This window comes from Dicentrarchus labrax, unplaced genomic scaffold, assembly GCF_905237075.1.
Source record: "Dicentrarchus labrax unplaced genomic scaffold, dlabrax2021, whole genome shotgun sequence".
Lineage (NCBI taxonomy): Eukaryota > Metazoa > Chordata > Actinopteri > Moronidae > Dicentrarchus > Dicentrarchus labrax.
The window spans coordinates 21,796,546-21,818,390 of record NW_026136710.1 but is presented as its reverse complement, the minus strand read 5'-3'; the positions used below and the strand labels follow the sequence as shown (position 1 = coordinate 21,818,390).

Genomic DNA, 21,845 nt, shown 5'->3' with positions numbered 1-21,845 from the left:
TGTCTTTTTTCCTGAGAACATTAGGACTTCCCCTCCATGTTGGCTTAAAAATTGAGATTGAAGGGTCCAATCTGGAAATTATTCAAAGCTCCAGAACAACTACTGAACAGCTTATAATTATTTTAATCTCAAATTTAAATCTTAATTAAAATCATCAACTGCTCTCAACGGAATTAAATTTATTTAAAAAATGAAATATAGAACAGAATAGAAGTGCCTCTGTGTGTTGACATTTTGGTCAACAGCATCCTCACTGAGGAGATGAACACCGATCAACAGCGACCTCTATTGGGCAATGCGAATATTGCTCAAGGATGTCCCGGAATCGTCCAATCAGAGCTTGAAGTGTGGGTCATGTGACCAAGCAGCCGCGCAAAGGAAGGATTGAACGGCAACAACAAATATGGAGGCGTCTCCGTTCAGCTTCACACCGGAGAGGTACTGGACGGAGGAGAAAGAGAGGGCGCTCATAGCGTTTTTCTCCAGTAAGTCACACTCTACACCGGCAACTTTACATTCCGTAAAAGTTGCTGCTTTCGTCCACGTGTTGTCGGAAGCTGCAACATTTGTGGGCAACCGTTGCTCGACGAGACCGACGGCTGTTAGCGATGAGCGATACAGATACATGACAGCAATGGCGACTAGCAACTGAAGTCAAGTTAGCTGTTCTTCTCCTAAAAATACGCCCAAATGGCATCTCGTTTCTGTTCCATGAACGTTTCACCTGTTGGTTTCAATATAAATGGATAAAGAAGTTTGTTGGCTTTCTAAATTCAGTCAACTTCATCCTTAGTATTTGTAACGTTAGCCATTTTGTAGTTGATAAATATTCTGAATATTTTATATGGAGACTTGATTTGTGTCTAACGTACGTTATAGAGACTGTGGAACACCTGAGGAGTGAAATTGGCCCGTTAAAATAATGACTCATGACTGCTGATCCTCCCACAGATTTTCCACATAAGAAGACCCTGAGAAACACACACACACACACACAAACACACACACACACACACACACACACACACACACACACACACACACACACACACACCTGACTAAAGCAACTCAGTGAAATTTAAGCAGCACAAGAAATGACACCTGAGCTACAGCACAAATGAGCAGCATCCCCCAAACCACCTCTGTAAACATATCAGAATCATTGCCCTGCTCTGATTGCAAGCCAGTGTACACTTAACTATATAAATGTGTTTATACACTTAATAATATAGACTTAATGTTGTACCTGTATACCATAGGCTCTTCTCTCTATTTGGTCCCTCCTTGCATCCTCTCTCCTCCGTCCACCTCCCTGTGACCTGGAAATAGATCTGTGCCATTTTGACGGATTTCTCAATGCCTAAAATGCATCTCGAGGAGAGAGGAGGCTCGCTGCAGTAGCTATGAGCAAGGATGCACAGGTGTATCCTTTCCAGGACCCCTGACGTATAAAGAGGCGTGGCAGTGGACAGATGGTACAGCTGTGCCACATGTCATATTTAATGGACGGCTCCGAAGCAGGAATGTCTCATTTTGTTAAAAGCCTGTTGCCTCGACCGCTCTCTCCTCATGTCTCCTCTCAAACTCCTCCACTCGCATCTCAGAATCACAAGTGGACCAAAACAGTATTAGTCACAATCTGTCTGCAGATTGAAAACATCGAGTGTGAGTTTCTTTCAGCCATCTTTGAAATTGAACAAAAAAAATGTAAATAACTGCACTTGATATGAATTGGGTAAGAGTTCCAGACATACGTACAGAAGCCAAGAAAGGCCAAGCTTGAAATATAAATACATTTTTAATGCTGTTATTTTGAGATCACAAGTTAATTATCCCGAGAAAATTAGATGATCAGCAAGAAAATAAAAGGTTGCTGGTCTTTAGTCCTCTATGACAGTAAACTGAATATCTTTGGGTTGTGGACAAAAGAAAGCATTTGAGGACGTCACCTTACATTCTGGGAAAACATTTTCCCCCATTTTCTGACACCAAACAATTAATCGATTAATCAAGAAAATAATCGTCAGATGAATTAATAATGAACACATTGTTAGTTGCAGCCCTAAAATGAACTATACGCATTTGAGTTCTCCATAATTATCCCGTCATCTTGAGAAAACAAAAATCGTAATCGGTAATGAGAGAGACGCACTCCTAAAAAAGGACTGAATTGCAATGTTTAATTCATCATCTTTAATACAGTTGTATGTTTTGGTCCACTGCACATTTATGTTCATATATAAAGTTATGTTAACTCAGGATTTTGACACAACGGCATTAGAAAAAAAAGAATGCAAGCATGGCCATGCTTGGCTTCCGTACATCTCAGTTAATGTGACTGAAATACATCTGGTCCAAAATTCTCCTCTCTTTTTCCCTTTTAGCCAGAACTACAGGTGGTTAGGAAGACTAAGACCTTTTTTTTACGATGAACCAACATTTGCCAAAAAAAACCCCCCAAAAGAAATGCAAAACAGAATTGCAGATTTTTGATTATCTTTTTGTTTTTATTTCCCAGAGCACAGTTGTCTGTGGAACCACAAGTCAGAGAGCTACAAGAACCGACAGCTGCGATGGAAAACTCTGGAACATCTGAGGATCCTTCTGTCAGCCCACCCCCCACCTGTCCGTTTCACCGGTAAGGAAGGCAGTGGTTGGATCCTCTCATTTTTAAAGCTGCATTTTGTGCAGGTTAATGTAATCTTATACTGATTTTCTTTCCAGTGGAAGACATTAAGAACAAGTTCAAGAACCTTCGGACCACCTTCCAACGTCAGTATAAAATGGTGAAGGCGAGTAAGGTGTGCAGGTCGGATGACGTGTTTGTGCCACAGTGGAAGCACTACCAGCAGCTGATGTTCCTGCAGGGCTGCTGGGACCAGGATGACGGCCCTGATGACCTGCCGCTCTCGCCGCTGATCGTCCCGCAGGAGGACAGCCAGCCCCTCCTCACCTCCCCAGGGCTGATCATCTCCTTCCTCCCCACTCCGTCCACCTCCTCCTCTTCTTCCTCGTCCTCCTGTGTCCCGTCCAACATGATGGTTAAATGTTACTGGACTGAAGAGAGGGAGCGTGCGCTCATCGCTTTCTACTCCGGTAAACAAAACCGTGATTCCAGATTCCAAATAATTAGTAGTTATTACAGAGGGATTGGTATACAGAGGCAAAACCTAATGATAGTTTGGGTTCTTACAGCAACAGTGTTTTGTAGTTGATGGGTGTTGTTGTGTGTTGTTGTGCACAGAGCACAACTGTCTATGGAACAAGAAGTCTGAAAACCACAACAACCGTCAGCTCAGACTGAGGCTGCTGGAGGCTCTGAGGAGCCAGCTCTCCGACGCCTCAGTGTCTTTCTCAGGTAAAGGTCACATGGTCCTACAGCCCAACACAGTAGCACTGGTCAAAAGGTCAAAAGTACAATACCAGCAGTATTTGCACATTCAGTTTTTTTTTGTTACAACAATCAACATATATAAAGATGGACAACATGACAGCTCTCCAAAAGTGAAGCCAAAACATCTAGATCGCCCTCTGGTGGCTGACTGCAGTACAGGTCATATAGCCATGTCTTCATTTTTGTACAGTGGGAGGAATAGAGAGGTCCTTCTTACATATGCCAGTGATTACAACTTAAGTTGGACCAACATTTGTTATAACATATTTCATGTCCATTCTCTTGATTCTTATCCCTTAAACCATCCCATGACCACCTGGCAGGGTACAGTGCCCCAAGTTAATGACCACTGCTTTATAGTAGTAAATAATAGTTAAGCATTTTCTTATTTCCTTATTCACTTTCTTTCCAAGATAAGATGAGATCATCGATATCAGTCATAATAATAATTGTTTTTACCGATCAATAAATGTTCAGTAATTCTGGCACCACTGCAAGAAAAGCAAAGATTATGACTTTGATGTCTTATTCTGCTACATCTAACAATCCTAATGTTTACCCATTTTATCTGAAAAATATAATTCATGTTTGTTTATTAACTGGTCCTTGTGCTCCTGACATTTTGCAAAAGCAAGTGGAGTATCCCTGCTGTAGGGGTTTTGACCTCTAGTAGCGCTATGGAGCCCGTTTTCTATGTGTGGGTCCCTGTTTTGTTTGTGCATGCGGACATGTGTGCGCAGGTGGCGGTAATGCACCAGCAAACGCAGGAAAGAAGAAGACTGCTTGCTAGCAAACATAGATGTGAACACTGCAGGTGTCAAACAAGAAAAATCGGATTTGCAAATGTTATATGAGGAAGGAAATGCATTCATCATGTTGGCTTAGCATGCTTAGAGTAAAGACTGGAAGCAGGAAGAAACCACTAGCCAGGCTCTGTCCAAGTTCAAAAATATCCCTAGTAACGCCTCTAAAGCTCACCAGTTAACACGTTGCTTCTCGTCTGTTATGCAGCCACAAATAACAGTTTGTGTTCCTCAGCAACCAGTCGGGTGCAGTGACTACATAGCTTTTTAAAGCCTTGTCATCCCACTGTGGTTGCCAGGTTTGGTACCATTGTGCCTATACAGTGATCAAAACCGAACCCTGTGCTCAGTTCCAGCACATAACTTCCCCGAAAACCACAACTTGTTGCTTCTACATTTGTGTTTGTGTACAGACAAGGTAAAACGTGTCAATTAATGAGCTTTACAGGTGTAAGTAGGTGTATTTGGGAACTTCTGACAGATACAGTCTAGCTGCCCCCCCACTTCCTGTCTTTATGCTAAGCTAGGCTCCTGACTGCAGCTCTGCAGATAACTCTCCACCAACCCCACTAGATGCTGGCTGTTTCACCTCAGTTAATGGGCTATAAAACCAAAACTGAGCTAAAGAGGCTTAAAAGCTCCATAGAGCAGCACAGTTGGTGGATTGTCACGTTTGTCATTATAAAAGAAACAATAAAGAAAATGTGGCTTAACTTAGCAAGAAATAACCATTAACTAAAATCTGAATAAAGGAAGGAACGGCATTCTACATTTGAGAAACAAAATAAGAGATGTGAGTATTTTTTCGAGAGCTGAATGAAAGTGATTCCTTTGTTGCTGTTTTGCAGTTGAAGACATAAAGTGCAAGTTCAAAAACCTTCGGACAGTTTTCAACCGTGAATACAAGGCGGTCCAGGCCAGCAGGGCGTCTGACAAACTCTACGTGTCCAAATGGAAACACTACCAGCAGCTGCTCTTCCTGTGCGAGTCCTGCGACGAAGACGACAGCCCAGACGACCTGCAGATACTGCTGCAGCAGGAGGACACGGATCTGGAACATGGAAACCAAACACCCTCCTCCACCCTGAGCAACTTCTCCTCCAGCTCCACCCAAAACAACAGCATCAAGTTCAGCAATTCCTCCACTGCCTCCAGCGACGCCAAAACCAGCACCAGCACCACATACCAAATCTTCCTCCCTGCATCTCCAGATCATCTTAAACTAGCGGGCCAAACAACTGCCCCCACCCTCCCCACCTCTCCGTCCACTTCACTGCCAGAAACCAAACCTTGCACAAACCCCTCCCCTCAAAATTTGTCCAGTTCGGTTCAGCCAGACAGCAGACTGAGCGCAGACACCCGCTGCCACTGGAACGAGGCCAAAGTTCAGCAGCTCATATCATTTTACTCTGGTTGGTGGCATCATTTATGTTACTAATTAATGTTTTAAGGTCAAGGGCTATGTGGGTGTGTACAGACCAAGCTTGATTGATGTCTTTTATTTATTTTTCTAGAGCACAGCTGTCTGTGGAACCACAAGTCAGAGAGCTACAGGAACAGACTGTTGAGACAGAGCCTGTTGGAGACGCTGAGCAACCTCCTGTCTGACAATGAGCCGGTCCCATTCACAGGTAACAATGATAGAGAAATATTAAATTATTAGAACAATTATGGAGTATATGATGGCCATTCCCATGCTCAATTATGTCTCATATGTTGTTGCAGCCATTTTTGGGTTGATACCAAAATGTAACCACTTTTGACCACTTAAAATCTAAAACTAACTAACTAACTAAATACCACATTAAGCCCTTGGGGAATTGATTTGGTATAAAAAAAACTTTTGACATTCAGAGATTTCTGTAAGAATTGTATTATTCAGCAATTGGATGGTGAGAAGTTATTTTCCTTGACGTCTCACTACAATGAAATGGAGACTTCATCACAAATGAATACTATTGGGCTTATTGAGTCCATAAGAGGCTCAAAACTGCATGGGAATAGCATAAAGTGTCCATGTCTGTCAAGAGGAGACTTGTGGGTATCCAGAGAACCCATTCAGATAGGTCAGAGGTCAAGGGACCCCTTTGAAAATGGCCATGCTAACTTTTCCATCCACAATGTAGCCAAACTTAGGGGCATTATTTAGCCCCCCCGTCACGACAAGGTATCTCCTCTTGAACTGAGCCCGCTACAGCCTCTGAAAGACAGCAAGCTGTTTTATGTGTTGATGGTTCTGTAATTCTTCATTCTTCAGTGGAAGACATAAAGACAAAGTTCAGGAACTTGCGGACCATCTTCCAACGTGAACACAAGGCGGTGAGCTCAAACAAAACATGTGGGTCGGAGGACTTTTACTTTCCAAAGTGGAAACACTACCGTGAGCTGATGTTCCTCTGCGACTCCTGCGACGAGGACGAGCGGCCTGAAGACCAGCACTTCCCCGAGCCCCAAGAGTCCAGCCTCCTCCACCTGGACTGCCAAGCCCCTCCCTCCTCCCTACATTACCACGGCGCCACCCAAACTGCTACCAAACTGAACATCACTTCACGGAGCCTTGAAGCCCCTCCCTCGCCTACTCCCCCAGACTCCCAGCACTCCTCCCCCTCGTCCTCCCCCTCCACATCCTCCTCTCACACTGACAGCAGAGTGTCAGGACGCAAGCGAGCGAGCCGGCGCCTGCCACCCACCAGCAGCGAGGTGCTGGACTTCATGAGAACGCTGTGTCAAAGCCAGGCGGTGTCACCGCACGCAGGCTTCCTGAAGTACGTAGAGGAGTGTCTGAACGAGACGCCGCCAGACAAAGTGAAGAAACTGAAGAAGAAGATCATAGATACGATCCACAGTGTGTCAGAGGAGGTTTAGTGTTTGTGGAGTCAGTCAGGTAGGTCAGTCTCACTGGACACCAAACCTTTCAGCAGCAACACCTTTACTCTTGTGCATCGTTTGGATTTTACATCTCACAGCTACCCTCGGTTAGTTCAGTGGGTCAGTGACATTTCACTGTTCACTAATGAGATGACAGCTGTCCGAAGATGTAAGTGCAAGTGAACCGTGATGGAGTTCCCAGAATGATAAAATTCCACCTTAAAATCATCACAACACAATCTTTGCAGGACGACTGCAGCATGGCTGAATGTCAGCAGTCAGAAAGGGCAGCTTGAATAGGCAGCACATAAAGAATGGCACGTACCAGAAATAATTCTCTAAACCATTAGTTTTGTGTCCCAATACACACACCTGCAGTGTTGAGCATTTAACATGCGCTGCCAGGTAGACAGGCAAGTGTGTCCCGTGTCTGAAATATGCCAGCACACACTACATTTAACCCACACTTCTTCAAAATGGTATTCAGAGCTCAGTGTATCCCACAGTTGTGCCAGATCAGTCCAGTTGTTGATAGTGTGCCTATAGGTTAGTTTTACACATGAAGAAGATAATGACATGATTGATTCAGCCTGAATATTATTATTTATGTCTAGAGTTATGGCAGAAATGTCTTCACGTCACGTAATATGAATCCGTTTTTCTTGATGGGACTGAAAATAACACTGCATATCTGACACTGTCAAGGTAATTATTAAATATCTTTGTACATTCATCAAAGATGTTAAGAAATATGTTCCGTCCCTAAAAATTGTCAGCCAGCCACCATCAAAATAATGTCATATATAATTTCTCTTATGCCTTAATTTCCCCTCTGGGATGAATAAAGTACCTATCTATCTTATGTACAGTAAATCTATGTGCCTAGACGTCACAAGAGTAGGCACTAAACTACTTGCAAATACAGCAAGTGTGAGTATTGGGATGGACCCTTAAAGTCTGTAGCCATATTAGCAGCCCTGTGAGGCTGTAACGGTTTTTACACACCAAAAAGAGTTGTTTTGAGTTACGACCTTCATTTCATTTTAGCTCATCTCAGACTCAGCTTGTCAAGATCTTATTGGTACAAAACAAGCATTTAGCACCTTACCATGTTTTAAAGGTTCCATATGTAAGATTTTGGAGCTGGTTATAACGTCACTTAACAAAATTTACTTAACTGATCTCCAAAGGTTGTGACTTGTCATGAACGCTCCCGAGTCCCTTCTCAACAGTGTGCAACTCGAGCTAAGATTAGCTTATGATGAGCCATACTCACCAGAGGTAGTAGGCAGTGAGGGTACTGATGTGGACAAAAATCAGAAGTGCTGGTACTCGGTACCGGCCCATTTCAGACACTCAAATGGAGCCCACTAACGTCTACAAAGGACCGGCACCCCCCATTACACAAAGTCCAACGTCCAAGCTAACATTACTTCTACTGTACTGAAATATATTGTGACATTGTGGTTTTAGCTGGCTAATGTCAGCTTGCTTGTTAACAAGCATTAATTGTTTGCTAGCTAATGTAGCAGAATACTGTCAGCTTGCTTGCTGTGTGCAGGTTACTTTGTTGGTAGGTGTTGCGGGGTGGTCAGCTCCAGATAGCGTTTTTTAGTCTAGCTGGGTTACAGCTAGCTGTTCTTTAAATGTGATTGTAATTTATGTTCCAGCGTTCAGTCTGGTGTATGTCACTTTAGGCTGATGCCCAGGATGATGTACGCAGTGTGACCATGAGCAACAGGACGCTGACTGCTATTAACTTAAGTTACATATAGAACCTTTAAGCTTTAAGCCATGAAGTAATATGCAAGAGCATATTCTAATTGTATGTTAACAGCACTAATGCTGGCATTTGTAACACTTATTCATAACATTATTTCTCTAATTTAATGTTTGTGTTATTACGTGATTGTTTTTAAAGGGTTAGAATCAACCCACACAAACTAACCAATTGAGGCAGCGATAGACCAGCAACTCCTGTGTTCTGTGAGGTCACTGTTACTGTTTTTGTCAGTGGAGTCTGACTGTTGCAATATGCATCCCTCTCTTGTTTCTGGTTAAACAAAAGGGATCTTATTCTATAACAATATCTCTGTAGAGATCCTTTCCATGTTGTCAGACACTCACAATCTGAGCCCGTCAGTGGCAACAACAAACACTTTTAGTAGACTTACTTTGACGGGCACAATTGCCCCCGAGGATTACATTGCAGCAATTTTAGCCTGTTTCTACAGCTTGTTGTACCTATTAGCCATTTAGACCCCAATATGTGAAAACTGTGCCCAGGTTTAAACACCTGGGAATTACCCTTTACTGCAAACACTAGCATAAGATTAGCGTTTCAGTCATAATAGACTGATCCTGAAACAAAGCTTTTGACCAGTGGACATTTTTATCTGTTGGTGGCAAAGATCAGGGGCCCCACTAAAGTCATGTAAATCTGGACCATGTTGGGCTGACTGACTTTGTATTGTTGCTGCTATCATTGGCAAAACCACAACTGAATTTTATTTAAAGACAAAGCCAAACCTTCATCACAAAAACAAAAAAGGAATGTCATTAGACTAGGGAAGATAGAGAGCAGTGTAAAGTTCAGCTTCATTCCCTACACTCAATGTGCTTTGTCCCACTGTGCTGTCACAATGATGAGATTCATTCTAACATTACACTTACAACCACTATTTCAAATGATGATTTTATATATATATTTAGGCTTGTCACTGCAGTAACAGTAAAATTGCTCACATTAACTAGGAGAATGTTTTCACCAAGAAATCTAAATTTAAGTGCTTTGTGTTTTTTAAAAAAAATCTGTTTAGAGGGAATTAATTACAACACAAGCCAGCTGTCACTTACAAAAAGCCATGGGACTGTGTTTTTTCTAAAGCCAACTTCTGTCCAGCTCTGGACTCTCAGCTGCCAAATTTCTGCCATCTGCCTTCACTGAAGTAATAATCATCCATTTTTGTGGTGAAATTGAGACTTAATTTTGATACTTGTGTTCTTCAAACTAAGAATTCAGCCGTAAAAGATCACTTTTATTTTCTGAAATTCCAAAAGGATGGTCAACCAATAGCTGTGGTGGGTAATAAACCTCGTTAATTTATTTTAGCTTTAGCACTTATGGGGGAAAATCAACGTTATTGCCAAAACGACTTAGTAAATGTTGCACTGTCCGTTGGAGCTGATAACAGATCATGTAAAACTGTAATCAAACGTATCATTTTAAAGTTTGTCTTCATTATTTAACATGTTATGATGTTAATGGACAATAATAATATAAGTACTGTAACTTCTTTTTAATATAAGTCTGAAAATGTTACATTTAACTTTTCTTTGATCATCAACTTGCATCAGCTGCAAGCAGTCCTGTTTCTAAAAAAATCTATGCATGTAAAGTTGTTAAAGAATTCAGTTCTTATTCAGTGTTAAAGATTTAGGTTTTGATTAAATCCAAATCTTTTGAAGCAATAATGGTAATTGAATTTGTTTGCCCCAGTTATGTGTTTTATAAACATGTTTTATGAATTGCACATTTATATATGAATGATTTATATCTTTCTTTGTTTGGTGTTTGCATATGTCTGTTTAAATTGTGCCTTATCAGAATCACACAAACTGTATTTCCAGTAAATGTGGGGACATTTTTCTTTTCAACTTTAGACTATATGTATCTTATTTGATTAAATGTACATATATAAGAACCAGCTAAATGTGTGTGTTGTTTTTTTGTAGATTTGTTACTCCAGATTTCCTCCTCACAATACAACACTGCTTTCACCAGAAGTCAAGTATTAATAGTTTGCTAAAAGGGATGGATAAATCATTTAAAATGGATAAATGGTAAAAATAAGTAAAAGACCCCATGTAGTGCAAACAAACCAAAACACTGATACAGGGTTCCAACGCATCCTGGAAAACCTGAAAATTTAAAGACCTGTTTTCCAGTAATGGAAACACCTGGAAATTGATTAAAATGACCAAATATCCTGGAAATAATCAGTGTTGTCCTGGAAAATTTTAATAGCTTTTTAGCCTTTGCTGTGGCCAAATTAATGTTACAGGACGATTCAATTGAGAAAGCAGAAAATCGGCTTTGGTGAAAACACCCAAACGCACCACAAAAGCGTCCTGCAAAGGTCCTGGTAAACTATTCCTTAAAAAGAGTGGGAACCCTGTGATAGCTCTGTCCACTGTCATATAGCCAATTGTGTTAATTCCAGTTTAAATTCAGGTCTAATGAACACATCTGGAACATGATTTGTGCTGTCAAGGAAGGCCTGCCAGAGTTCATCTGACAGGACTGTGGAGGTACGTCTGAAAAAAAGGTTGGAAACCACTGCACTACGGGTTTTTAACTAAAATATCATAAATAATAGTATCATTAAATTGTAAGGAACGTGAGTAGCTAAGATTCACCACATCTTCATATAGCTAAATAAAATGTATCTTGTGTGTTGTGTTTATATTTTCAACAGTCTCTAGGAAAAGTTGAGTATAATCCTTACACACTCCTCAAGATGGCGATCTCTGATCATATACTGCGTACTCTGCTGTCGCCTCCACAGCGCTGGCCTCCAAAAAAAACCTGCTCAACCTGCAGTCCGATGGATTGAAAGTGAGATGTGCTCACATTGAGATTTAAACCCTGCAGTTGTCCTGTCAATAAGGGTTAACTGACTGTGAGACAGAGAGAGAGCTACAGACGGACTGACAGACTCCTTAAATCCTTCAGACTGAGCTTCAGGCAGGAATCATCATTCTACCTGAAGTCTCCTGGCGCTCGATGAAATGTCTCGTGTCACCTGAAACATTTTCATCTAGAAACCGGGCTCCTCTCTATTCTTCATGAAACCCCTGTGACCTTTGACCCCAGTTAGCTGATACACTTGATGACACTTCCACCAAACCACATTCACAACTGCCAACACACCCAGCTCAGGCTGATGGACTGCCGCTTCCCCGGAATTTACCTCGGCGGCGGAGCCGAGTGCCGTGGCTGTCACTGGGGAATTTGAACTTCACTGTCGGGTGAAAAAACCTTGTATCTCAACTTTTGTGGATTTTACTGCTTTCAGATCAGGATTACATAATCTCATTCAAAAGCTGCTTTCACATGACCAGCATATAAAGTTCCCCAAGCTTTTACCTGTTCTGCTCACACCAGCAGCTAGGTCTGAGCCTATTCCAGGTCAGGGTTTTGGGTGGTTCATGAGTGGGGCCAGTTCTGGAATTGATTCAGAGTTACTTGGTTGATAGAATCACAGATTTGCAAAACTGGACCCACACGTGAGTCACTGTTCATGTTCATGTTCTTGAGGACACTGGAGGACATTTATCAGACATCACAAGACATCCATCTGGAAATACAGAAGGATTTATACAACTTTGTTACATATGCAGTTGAACTCCCCAAGACCTCTAAACACGTGTTAAGATAGTGTTGTTGGAGTAGAAAGTCTAGAATTAGTTTTACAGAATAGAGTAGGGTTCGTATGATTCTGTGCAGCAGTGCAGGTGCTTATGACCACACTGTGTAACTGGACAGACATCATTTGTCAGTGTCTGTTGTATTTGCAACCAAATGTAGGTTTATTACAGTAACTGTACTTGTGCAATTTCTACGGAAAATTCTTCTACCACCCACGGTTGTGCCTACCATGGTTCAGACCGGTTTCAAACCACCCACGGTTGTGCCTACTGTGGTTCAGACCGGTTTCAAACCACCCACGAGTTCATTGACAAAAAGTGAGGCAGAAAACTACTTCAAGTGTCATCAGTCATGTGACTTTTGCAGTTTTGAAGCAAACTCAGACACAGAAGTTCGATTGTTGGAGTTCTGTTCTGATCAGATGTAACACTACTTCAGCTAATTCTTAAACCTCGCTCACTTTTCTTTTTTCATGAAGCTTAATGGTACAAGTGTTCCAACTCTCTAAACTGCACAAAGTTGTCATAAAATGCCCGTTTCAATTTGATGAATGTCACCTGTTCATGAGTACGTACATGAGATTTGAGGCACGGTCGATATTTTCCCCTCGTTCTGCTCCATTCTATGCAACCGAAGGGGCAGTAAAACCTTCTCTTTGGGTCGCTCTGTGTGTCCATCAGTTGGTGAATGAAGTCGCAGCCACAACCAAAGGTAAATACGTTTGTGTGGTTGACCTTTAAAACGGAAAGTTTCATTCACGAAAATGTTAACCGTCAGGATGGCGGTGGCAGCAGGGTGAAGGCAGCAGATAGCACCCTGTTCAGACGCTGAACCACCTCAACCGGCTCCTTTCAGCACGAACAAGCAGCGGTTCTACTCCAATGTGCAGACCAAAGTTTAACACAGAATCTTCTGACCTAACCCTAACCCTAACCCTGACCCTAACCCTAACGGAAGGGTGAAAGTAGGATTGGTTTAGCAACATGGCTCTATTGTTGAGAGTCAGTGGGTTGGGCTTTATTCCAGACTGAAATACCTGAACTATTAGATGGACTACCATGACATTTTGTGCAGACATTGATTGTTCCCAGATGATGATACTCTGACCTCTCCTCTAGCACCACCATGAGGCTGGTATTTATGGTTCTAAGTGGAAGGTATCAACAGCTACTGGACGGATTACCATGACATTTTGTGTACACACATTCATGTCTCCCTCATCCCTTAACTTTTCATCTTCTGCCTTCATCACATCAAACCTCCGGTTGGTCTAATACTTTGGTTTTTGATCTAATACCTGTAACACATTCTCACCAGCCTCCGCTGTACAACTGTTAGCACTGTTCACACGTTGAACTTGTAACCACTAGCCATGTTAGCTATGACGGCTGTGGACTCTTAAGGCCTGAATATACTCCCAAACAGACAGCTGCAGACTCCAATGTCGCAGTTCTGTTCACTTCCTGGAGTCTGTTTGGAGGATTGGCGTCTACCATAGTGGCCGTGCAGACAGTCTGCGGGAACTTTGACTGAAAAGAATACAAATTTAGAGAGAGAAGATAAAACAGACATTTAGAAAGCTCCATTTCAGTCGTAACTCAGTTTTGACCAAAATTGTAGTTACTGTGGTTTGCCTTTGTGGGGTCGTATATTATACTATATAGTATAGCTTTCACCTAGGCCTCCAGCATGACCCTCAGTACAGTTAAACTCTTTGACTTTAGAAGCGGTTGGACGACACTTCGTACGGACTAGTTCCTTTGAAGCATACTGGGGCCTTAGGTTTGTGCTGCTGATGAGACGTTTCCTGCCCCACATGAACCTGATCATCCAACAGCTGATGTAACTTCTGATTATTGTGAACCGTGTAACCGATTGGATCCACCAGGCAGTTGAATGTGGTTCTCCGCAGTAATCTGGTTCCAGTGCGAATGGGAACAGTGTCAGACCTGCTGCTGCGGAGCTCAGCTCTGCTGTGGAGGATTGGATTACAGCTCATCAGCACACACACACACACACACACACACACACACACACACACAAGAGAGAGAGAGAGGAAACCTTTGCTCCCAGTCCCTCTTTTATTCACAGCTATTCTCTTTTCTTTTTTTTTAATTATCCCCTTTTCATAAGAGTTTTCTCCTTTTTTTCTGTCTCTATTTCTTCCTTTAATTTCTTCCACCTTTTCTTTTCTTCCATCTTTACTTTACTTTCTTTTATCCTGTCCTATCTTATTTTCCTTCCTCTCTTCTTTCTTTCTTCATTCCTTCTTCATTCCTTTCTAACTTCTTCCTTTTTCTTTCCCGGCCCACCTCTCCCTCTCCTCTCTTGTCCCCCCGCTCTATCTCCCTCTCTCTGTCTCACTCTACCTCACTCCACCTCTCTCTCTCTCTCTCTCTGTCTCTCCCTTTTCTTTTCGCTCAGTGAGTCGCAGTAAATCCTATTGTGATGCTAAACTGATTTTCGGAAGAGAGATAGAGAGACAGACAGAGAGACAGAGAGGGAGAGAGGGAGAGAGGAGGTTTGGATGTGTGTTTGAGCAGATCTGATGTGCTCTGACCTTCGTTCTTATTGAATTTATTGCCACTTTCTCCTGTGAGGAAACTTTTGAACCTTGGGAGCGGAGTGCAGCGGGTGTTTGGGGCTGTGGTTGGAGTCTGTCGGCCGGAGGATCAGCCGCTCTCTGCGCGTCAGGAATGCACTTTGCAGGAAACGCAGCTCGGTGCTCGGACACCTCCTGCTTTGCTTTTTTCTCTTTTCCCTAACAAGGACTTCTAAATGAATGAAGGAAATGCGCTTGTGAAGGGAGAGAAGGAGTTTTCTTCAGTCCGGTCCCCCCCGCCTCAGTCCGCCGGGCCGCTGCCGGGCTCAGGACAGAGGAGCCCGGAGTGAGCGCTCCCTGGCCGGGCATGGAGAGCAGCGGCGGCCGGGCGGGGCTCCAGCAGGCGGCGGGCGGAGGAGCAGGTGGAGGCGGCTGGGTGCTGGTGGAGGCCCGGCTCCAGGGAGGAGCGCCGTGGGGCTTCACCCTGCAGGGCGGCCTGGAGCACGGAGAGCCGCTCATCATCTCCAAGGTACAGCTTTACTGTGTTCCTTATGTCACCCTACATGTCATTTATGGTAGCCTACTGTAATACACTACCAGGACCGGTACACTGTCAATAGTTATCGTCTATCGATTATTATTCGGTTAGTCTGGAAAACTAATGTTTATGTATAGTTCCTACATAATGTCATGAAGTATTCATTGTTTTTGGTAAAAGAAATATCTTTACTAAGGTAAAAGTCAGGAAAATATGCTTTAATATCAAAAGTATGAGAATGATCCAGTTTGAATGAACAGAGGCAGATATATCCAGATGTATAGGTATAATGGTTATATAGTTAGAGGGCAAACTCTAAACTGCAAATAGTGGAACCTGCAGTACATTTCCCATAATGCAACCAATAGTATCATTTCATTTGACCCTCCTGGTGAGTCTAGGTACGCACTCCTAGACACCAACTAACACTTGATATCTTTTTTTCCCCATTGGCATTCTGGGCCTCTGATTGGCTAGTGTCCGTTACCTTTGTTGGTTAGGTTGGTTAGGTTTATGCATGGGGAGTGAGATGGTTGTCAAAAATGTCAGGGTCAGAGCCAATCAGGAGCAGAGTGGGGTAGAATACTGTGTTCCTGTGTTAACACAGCTGAATGCTGGGAAACCAGTGCTGAAAATGTCCTTGTTAAAATGGATAAAACACGCTTAAAGAATTAGGGTTAGGGTTATCAGGGTCCAGTTCAGGCACTGCCTGCTGACCCCTTTAGATACAGTTCAGCTGACCTCCTCACTGTAGCTGCAGAGTTAGCATTAACATCACAGACTGAAAGCACAAGCTGCGTCACTATCGAGCCCACAGGAAGCTTTGCAGCCAGTGTGTTATAGTGGGCAAGCTGGGTAAAAGAAGCAATGGGTGCATAACAGCCCACTTGAAATGACTCGATTAATTATCAGAATTTGATCCAATGGTCAGATAACATTTGGAAAGTATGGAAGAACCGCACGATTAAATCTTTTTATCCCCATTCAAACTTAGCGGAGGGATAAACCAGAAGTTAGCAGCTTGGCCAGTGGAAGTTTCTGGTGCACTCACAGGATGAGCCCCCCTCCAGCGCTCCGGAGACCCCGACTTTTATTTGATGTGCATTTTGTATGTCTCCTTACTTTTTGGGATTAGTAGGACCTCATTTTAGTTGAAATTAAATTTTAGCTTTCTACGTGCTCTAGATATATGTCGAAACCAAAGTCCACATATGAGGACAATGGGCCTATCTTACTGTATAATAACAAAGACAATTCAATCAATGTTATTATTTACACCTGTGTAAATCAGTTTCACAGTATGTAGATTTACACTGTTTTCTGTCCAGACTTTCTGTATGACACAATAAAGACAGCATTTATTAACAAAGTACACATTTTTATTTTAAAAAAGTGCATTTTTTGCAGATAAAAGTGTAAACATGTTCACTTGAAACGAACTCCCGCACAAGAGGATCATTCTCTTCACCATCTGATAGCTCTTCAATGTCAGAGTTGTTTGCAATTGCATAGAGCAATTCTTCAGCTCTCGAAAAGGACATTTTTCCTGTGATATAAATGATAAAAAAATATGACGATAGACCCGATGTCCTCAAACGAGTACTTCATGTTTACAGACGTTGTAGCTTGCTAATATTACTCAAATTGATCAAATAAACATGCCTTATGAAGCTACAGACATTATTGTGCATAAATATACAAGTTTCATTCATAAAATTCAATTAGGATTCTTACCATGTCCATATTTCGGTCGGGAGCTGCCGTAAAAAGTTTTGCTAGATATTGCAGCCATCTTGTTTTTTATCACATGACTGTAATGTTGTTATGAGACCACTAGGTGGTGCAGGCAGTGTCCCCAGATGAGGTCGATGGGTCAATGTTCTTACAAATTAAGTATTCATGGTGCAGAAAAGTAAAAATGTAATGTCCTCATATGAGTTCGCAGGGTCCCATGGTCGCAACCCTGAATCCTGGAGGTCCTTATTCAGAGCTGTTTAAGCAATGTACTTTTACTAGAAGATTCTGACTGCTGTGTGCTATTCACCATTTGTCATTCACCCTCAACGATAACTGAAAACAACATGATGCGACCAGCTACACCTCTTTTAGCTTGTTAACATCATTGATAATTCATTTAAAATACGATTCATTGCTTAGCCCTGGCCTTGGCTATGACTGTAGGGTGGTTACAGTGAGTAGGATAGGCTTAGTGAGCTACTAAGTACTGCTAACTGTACAGAAATCCACAGCTCTTCTGAACATAATAAGGAAAATGACCACTAATGATTCCCATTCTGTCCTTACAGACATCATGGCCTCATTTTATTAAAATGCAAATCAGCAGGCTGGTGCAAGTGTGTGTGTGTGTGTGTGTGTGTGTGTGTGTGTGTGTGTGTGTGTGTGTGTGTGTGTGTGTGTGTGTGTGTGTGTTTGTGTGTGAAGGTTATTCTGGGACGGGGGCCAAATGGCTGTAAAATAGGACAAGAATGTGAATTATGTGTTTTCCTGGGTGCTTTTCGAACACACTCATGCTTTTATTCAATACTGTTCTTAGATCAGTGTTAGCACTGTTCTGTTTGATCCAACAGCTGCCCGATGTCTGACTGTCTGTTGGCTTGACAGTGTCTCCCTGTTTCAATTTTGAGGTTTCTAACTTACTTTATACTTCTAATCCATTCCATTTCGGAAGAAAATACTGTATGTCTTACTCCACTGCGTTTTTCTGACAGCTGGAGTTACTAGTTACTTTTAAAACAAAACCTACTTACAGTGGGCAAAATTGTGCCAGTAATAATATTCAAATAATATGATGAAAATGATATTATAACTTTTACTTTTAATGTGTTTGGTACATTTTGATGATAATACTTTTGTACATAATGGTATTGGTAGTTTTCCCGTACGGGCTTTTTGTGTTTCACTTGTCATGCCAACTATAAAGCAGTGATTTGATGGAGTGGAGTTTGATTAAATAAAGGGAAGTGGCATCACCCCCGTCTCAGATTTTCAGATTTAAATTTGAAAGTGGTTAAACAGATGAGGCTTTTTTCAGCAAGAGCAGAATTGAGCAGATTTGGCCTCTCAGCTTGTTTCATCAGTGCAGCATATTTCTTGTGGTTCTGAGCCGGGGTCAGAGGTCACGGTGAAGGTTTGGGTTAATCCAGGCAGTTTTAATGAGTCTTAATCTGAAGGTCTCATGACTGGCATCAAACTGGATGTGTGTACTAACATTACCCGGGTCACACCTTTAAAGTGAAGGTGAATGGCAAACCTGTGACCCCAAACTCTCCACTGTGAGCATCTACTGCTGTTGGTGCAACTTTGATCTACTCTGCGTACCGTAGTTGTGTAAAAATAACTAGTAGCTCCGACACAGTTTTGGAACCTTGACCTGAAAAGAATCTCTGACAGTCTCATCCAGGAACATGGTTAGTTTGAAGGTTCATTACTTCAACACTAAAACAGAAGAGAAAGCCTCTGAATGGTTTTCAGCTGGTCCATTTCAAACTTCCATTTTTTTTCATTTAGAATCTGGGGTTACAATGACATGAACAATGAATGAAATGACCAAAATAAGAGTTTTGTGAAGTCTGAGTGAATACCATTGATGATGACATAGTGATGTCATCGGGGTTATCTCAACCTTGGTTTGGAGATTACAGATTTATGTAGAGTGCCGCAGGGATGTATCCATAAACAAGAGTTAGCATTTTAGCATTATGCCTGAAATAAGGCCTGTGGTTAACACAAGATAAAGAGATTTCCATGTTTTGTTCTGCAACATAAAATACGTCAGTAAACTCCTGTTCATTTAGAAGCTTTTACATGTCTAACAAAGGCGGTTGCTAACAAAGGCCTAAATGAGACCACAGAGGTTGTTGGTTATATTAAAGCACGCTCAACTTTACAGCCTTGTTGTGTTTGTACTCTTGCACTCTATTCTAACTCAAGCTTTCCAACTTGTAGATTTTGATTAGAAGATTTAATTTGAATTTGGAAGTTTGGCGGTGGTGATGTTCGTTCGCTTACGTCTGGCGATCACATTTATGTTTCAGAAATCATGAAGTGGTGTTCATTTGTGTAGAAGATCTTACTGAACAAAACCTGTAAGTATTATAAATTGTGTTTCACCACAAAGCTTATTCTGCAATAATCCAAACCCCCATTGGGTTTGTCAAAGGAACCAGGGTGAAAATACGTCATCCCTGCAGCACACCTGCATTACAAACCGGAGGTGTGGTTAGAAAGACATGGGTGTTCACAAGTGAGGGAGGGTTGCATCATGAGAAATGTAGGATTTTGAGCTGGAGCCATTCTAGGGATGAAAAGTCTTATGAGTCCACCAACTAATCTAAAATGGGAACAAATAACTCACGTCCACACTAGAGCCTTAACCTGAGATGAAGACGTAGATATTGCTTCATTCTAAGCTCTTCCAAGCCAACAAGGTTGAGGACGACTGCACTATTCAAACTCAATTCAGTCCTTTTTCACAGCAGAGCCCCCCCACTGCTGTCTGAGGATATTTTCCCAAATCACACAGTCTTTATTGATTAGAGGAGGTATGTTGTTTCAGTCACAGTATGAACAGGCTGAGCCGCTCTGTTTGGATATCTCTGTCTGCAGGATAATGAATTTCAGCTGGAATACCAAAGCCGGTGACACACACACACTCACACACACACACACACACACACACACACACACACACACACACACACACTCACTCACACAGTTCTGAGTGATTCTGCGGGCCTTATTTGGGTATATTTATTCCTGAAAAAGGCAAACAGTGCCGGCATATGCGCCGTTCTACGGAGCTGAGGAATGGTTTACACTTTCACACACTGTTTGTCTTTCACAGCTCCGAGAGGATGTTTCATTTCCTCTACATCAGCACAACTCATTAGACACGTCTCACGTTTGTGTTTGATTGTGTTTTTACTGTTTTATTACACATCAGCAAGTGATATATTTGAAAAACCCATCAGTAGCCTGGACCTTACACTAATCCCCCCATTTGTTGATGCCCTTTCTGTCATTTTGTTGTGTTTTGAGCCCTCAGGACCACCATACAGAAGTGATTAAAGTCAATCAGCACATACAGTGCATGAGTGAACACTATGTTTGAGGACCCTCCAAATGTTGGAGCGGCAGTGTGTGGGCCAAAACACATTATGCTTTTGTTTAAAGAGTAACACATGTTGTGATTCCGAAGAGGTTCAGACACACCCTGCAAGAAATTCTTGGCAGTTGTTTTAACATTTGAAGAGTCCCAGATGGGTGGGGTTTATTGTTTCAGAACATTGCCAGATACCTTTGCCAATCACGTATGTGGAAACAACCATCAAGGCACTTTCTGGTATTACTTACTGTATTTCTACCCCTCATTGTGAACCTGACCTGTGATCTATGTGGTTATCTACAGACGTTTCAAGTCTGGAGTTTGAATTTGCTGGTCAGATACAGATTTGTCAACTACTGGAACCAGAAAGTGTTCCTTTGGGCAAAGACAGGGCGGACATTAGTGAGACAATCAAGATGCAACCAGAGTGTGATAGGATAGACATCTGCTGAATTAAGGTAAACTTGTCTGCAAACACACCTTAATATCTCCTTCACAGGGCAATGACTGATAACCAGACTCATATCAGAAGGAAACAATCTCCTACTGACTTTGTAGATAGAAGTTTGGGGTTTTCCCATTCATATCGATACAGTCAACAGTTTTCTTGAAGCAGGGTGTAGTGGCTTGCTTTCCACACCAGCGTCAAGATACAAAGCATACTACTGCCACAGTGATCAACTTTCAAGGGTTGTACAAACACTACAAACAGAAAACTGTGCTTCCTGGCATCCATTAAAAAAAATGATTTCACGTTCAAGGGAACCAACAGATCATGTCATGCGTTTTTGGCTCAACGTAGCATAAGATGACCCAAAGTCTCTCCTGCATAAACTCGACTCGCACTCAGGCTTCTGAGGCACACCTCGTTTTGGGTCTCAGCTGAAATATCTGACTTCACTGCGCACTAGTTCAGAATCAGAGCCACAGCAGAAAACATGTTTTATTTCACAATCAATTCATCCACCAAACACAGCAAACATCCAGGAATCCAGTCGGGGGTGGTGACGTATGTGCAGAGACATTTTGACGACCAACTCAGGATTTGATTGAGCTTATCTCACAGAGAACAAAACCACGAGACAACGTGACCTTAAAAAGGACGAAGACACACACACACACAAACACACACACACACACACAG

The 21,845-nt window shown here is 42.2% G+C and overlaps 2 protein-coding genes across 2 annotated transcripts in view; both read left to right on the top strand.

Moving 5' to 3' along the window:
* The first annotated feature begins 360 nt into the window (after positions 1–360).
* On the top strand, positions 361–10,772 carry LOC127370972 (uncharacterized). The gene is made up of 7 exons (XM_051413516.1): positions 361–485; positions 2,519–2,638; positions 2,725–3,096; positions 3,245–3,358; positions 5,046–5,609; positions 5,712–5,828; positions 6,455–10,772. Exons 1-7 carry the CDS (start codon positions 404–406, stop codon positions 7,060–7,062), a joined length of 1,977 nt encoding a protein of 658 aa, XP_051269476.1. The 5' UTR covers positions 361–403; the 3' UTR covers positions 7,063–10,772.
* Positions 10,773–14,916: 4,144 nt separating this feature from the next.
* The window catches only part of shroom3 (shroom family member 3), a 72,386-nt gene continuing 65,457 nt past the window's right edge, over positions 14,917–21,845 (top strand). The window contains exon 1 of the mRNA XM_051413565.1: positions 14,917–15,567. Within this exon, the coding sequence (XP_051269525.1) occupies positions 15,406–15,567 (162 nt within the window). The 5' untranslated portion in view covers positions 14,917–15,405. The remainder of the gene's footprint in view (positions 15,568–21,845) is intronic.

Bases quoted from the DNA above. Each gene is read 5' to 3' on its own strand.
- LOC127370972 (XM_051413516.1), top strand. From the start codon at position 404: ATGGAGGCGTCTCCGTTCAGCTTCACACCGGAGAGGTACTGGACGGAG. The intron at 2,639-2,724 runs GTAAGGAAGGCA...TTTTCTTTCCAG, and splicing joins CCCACCTGTCCGTTTCACCG to TGGAAGACATTAAGAACAAG. The intron at 5,829-6,454 runs GTAACAATGATA...TTCATTCTTCAG, and splicing joins TGAGCCGGTCCCATTCACAG to TGGAAGACATAAAGACAAAG.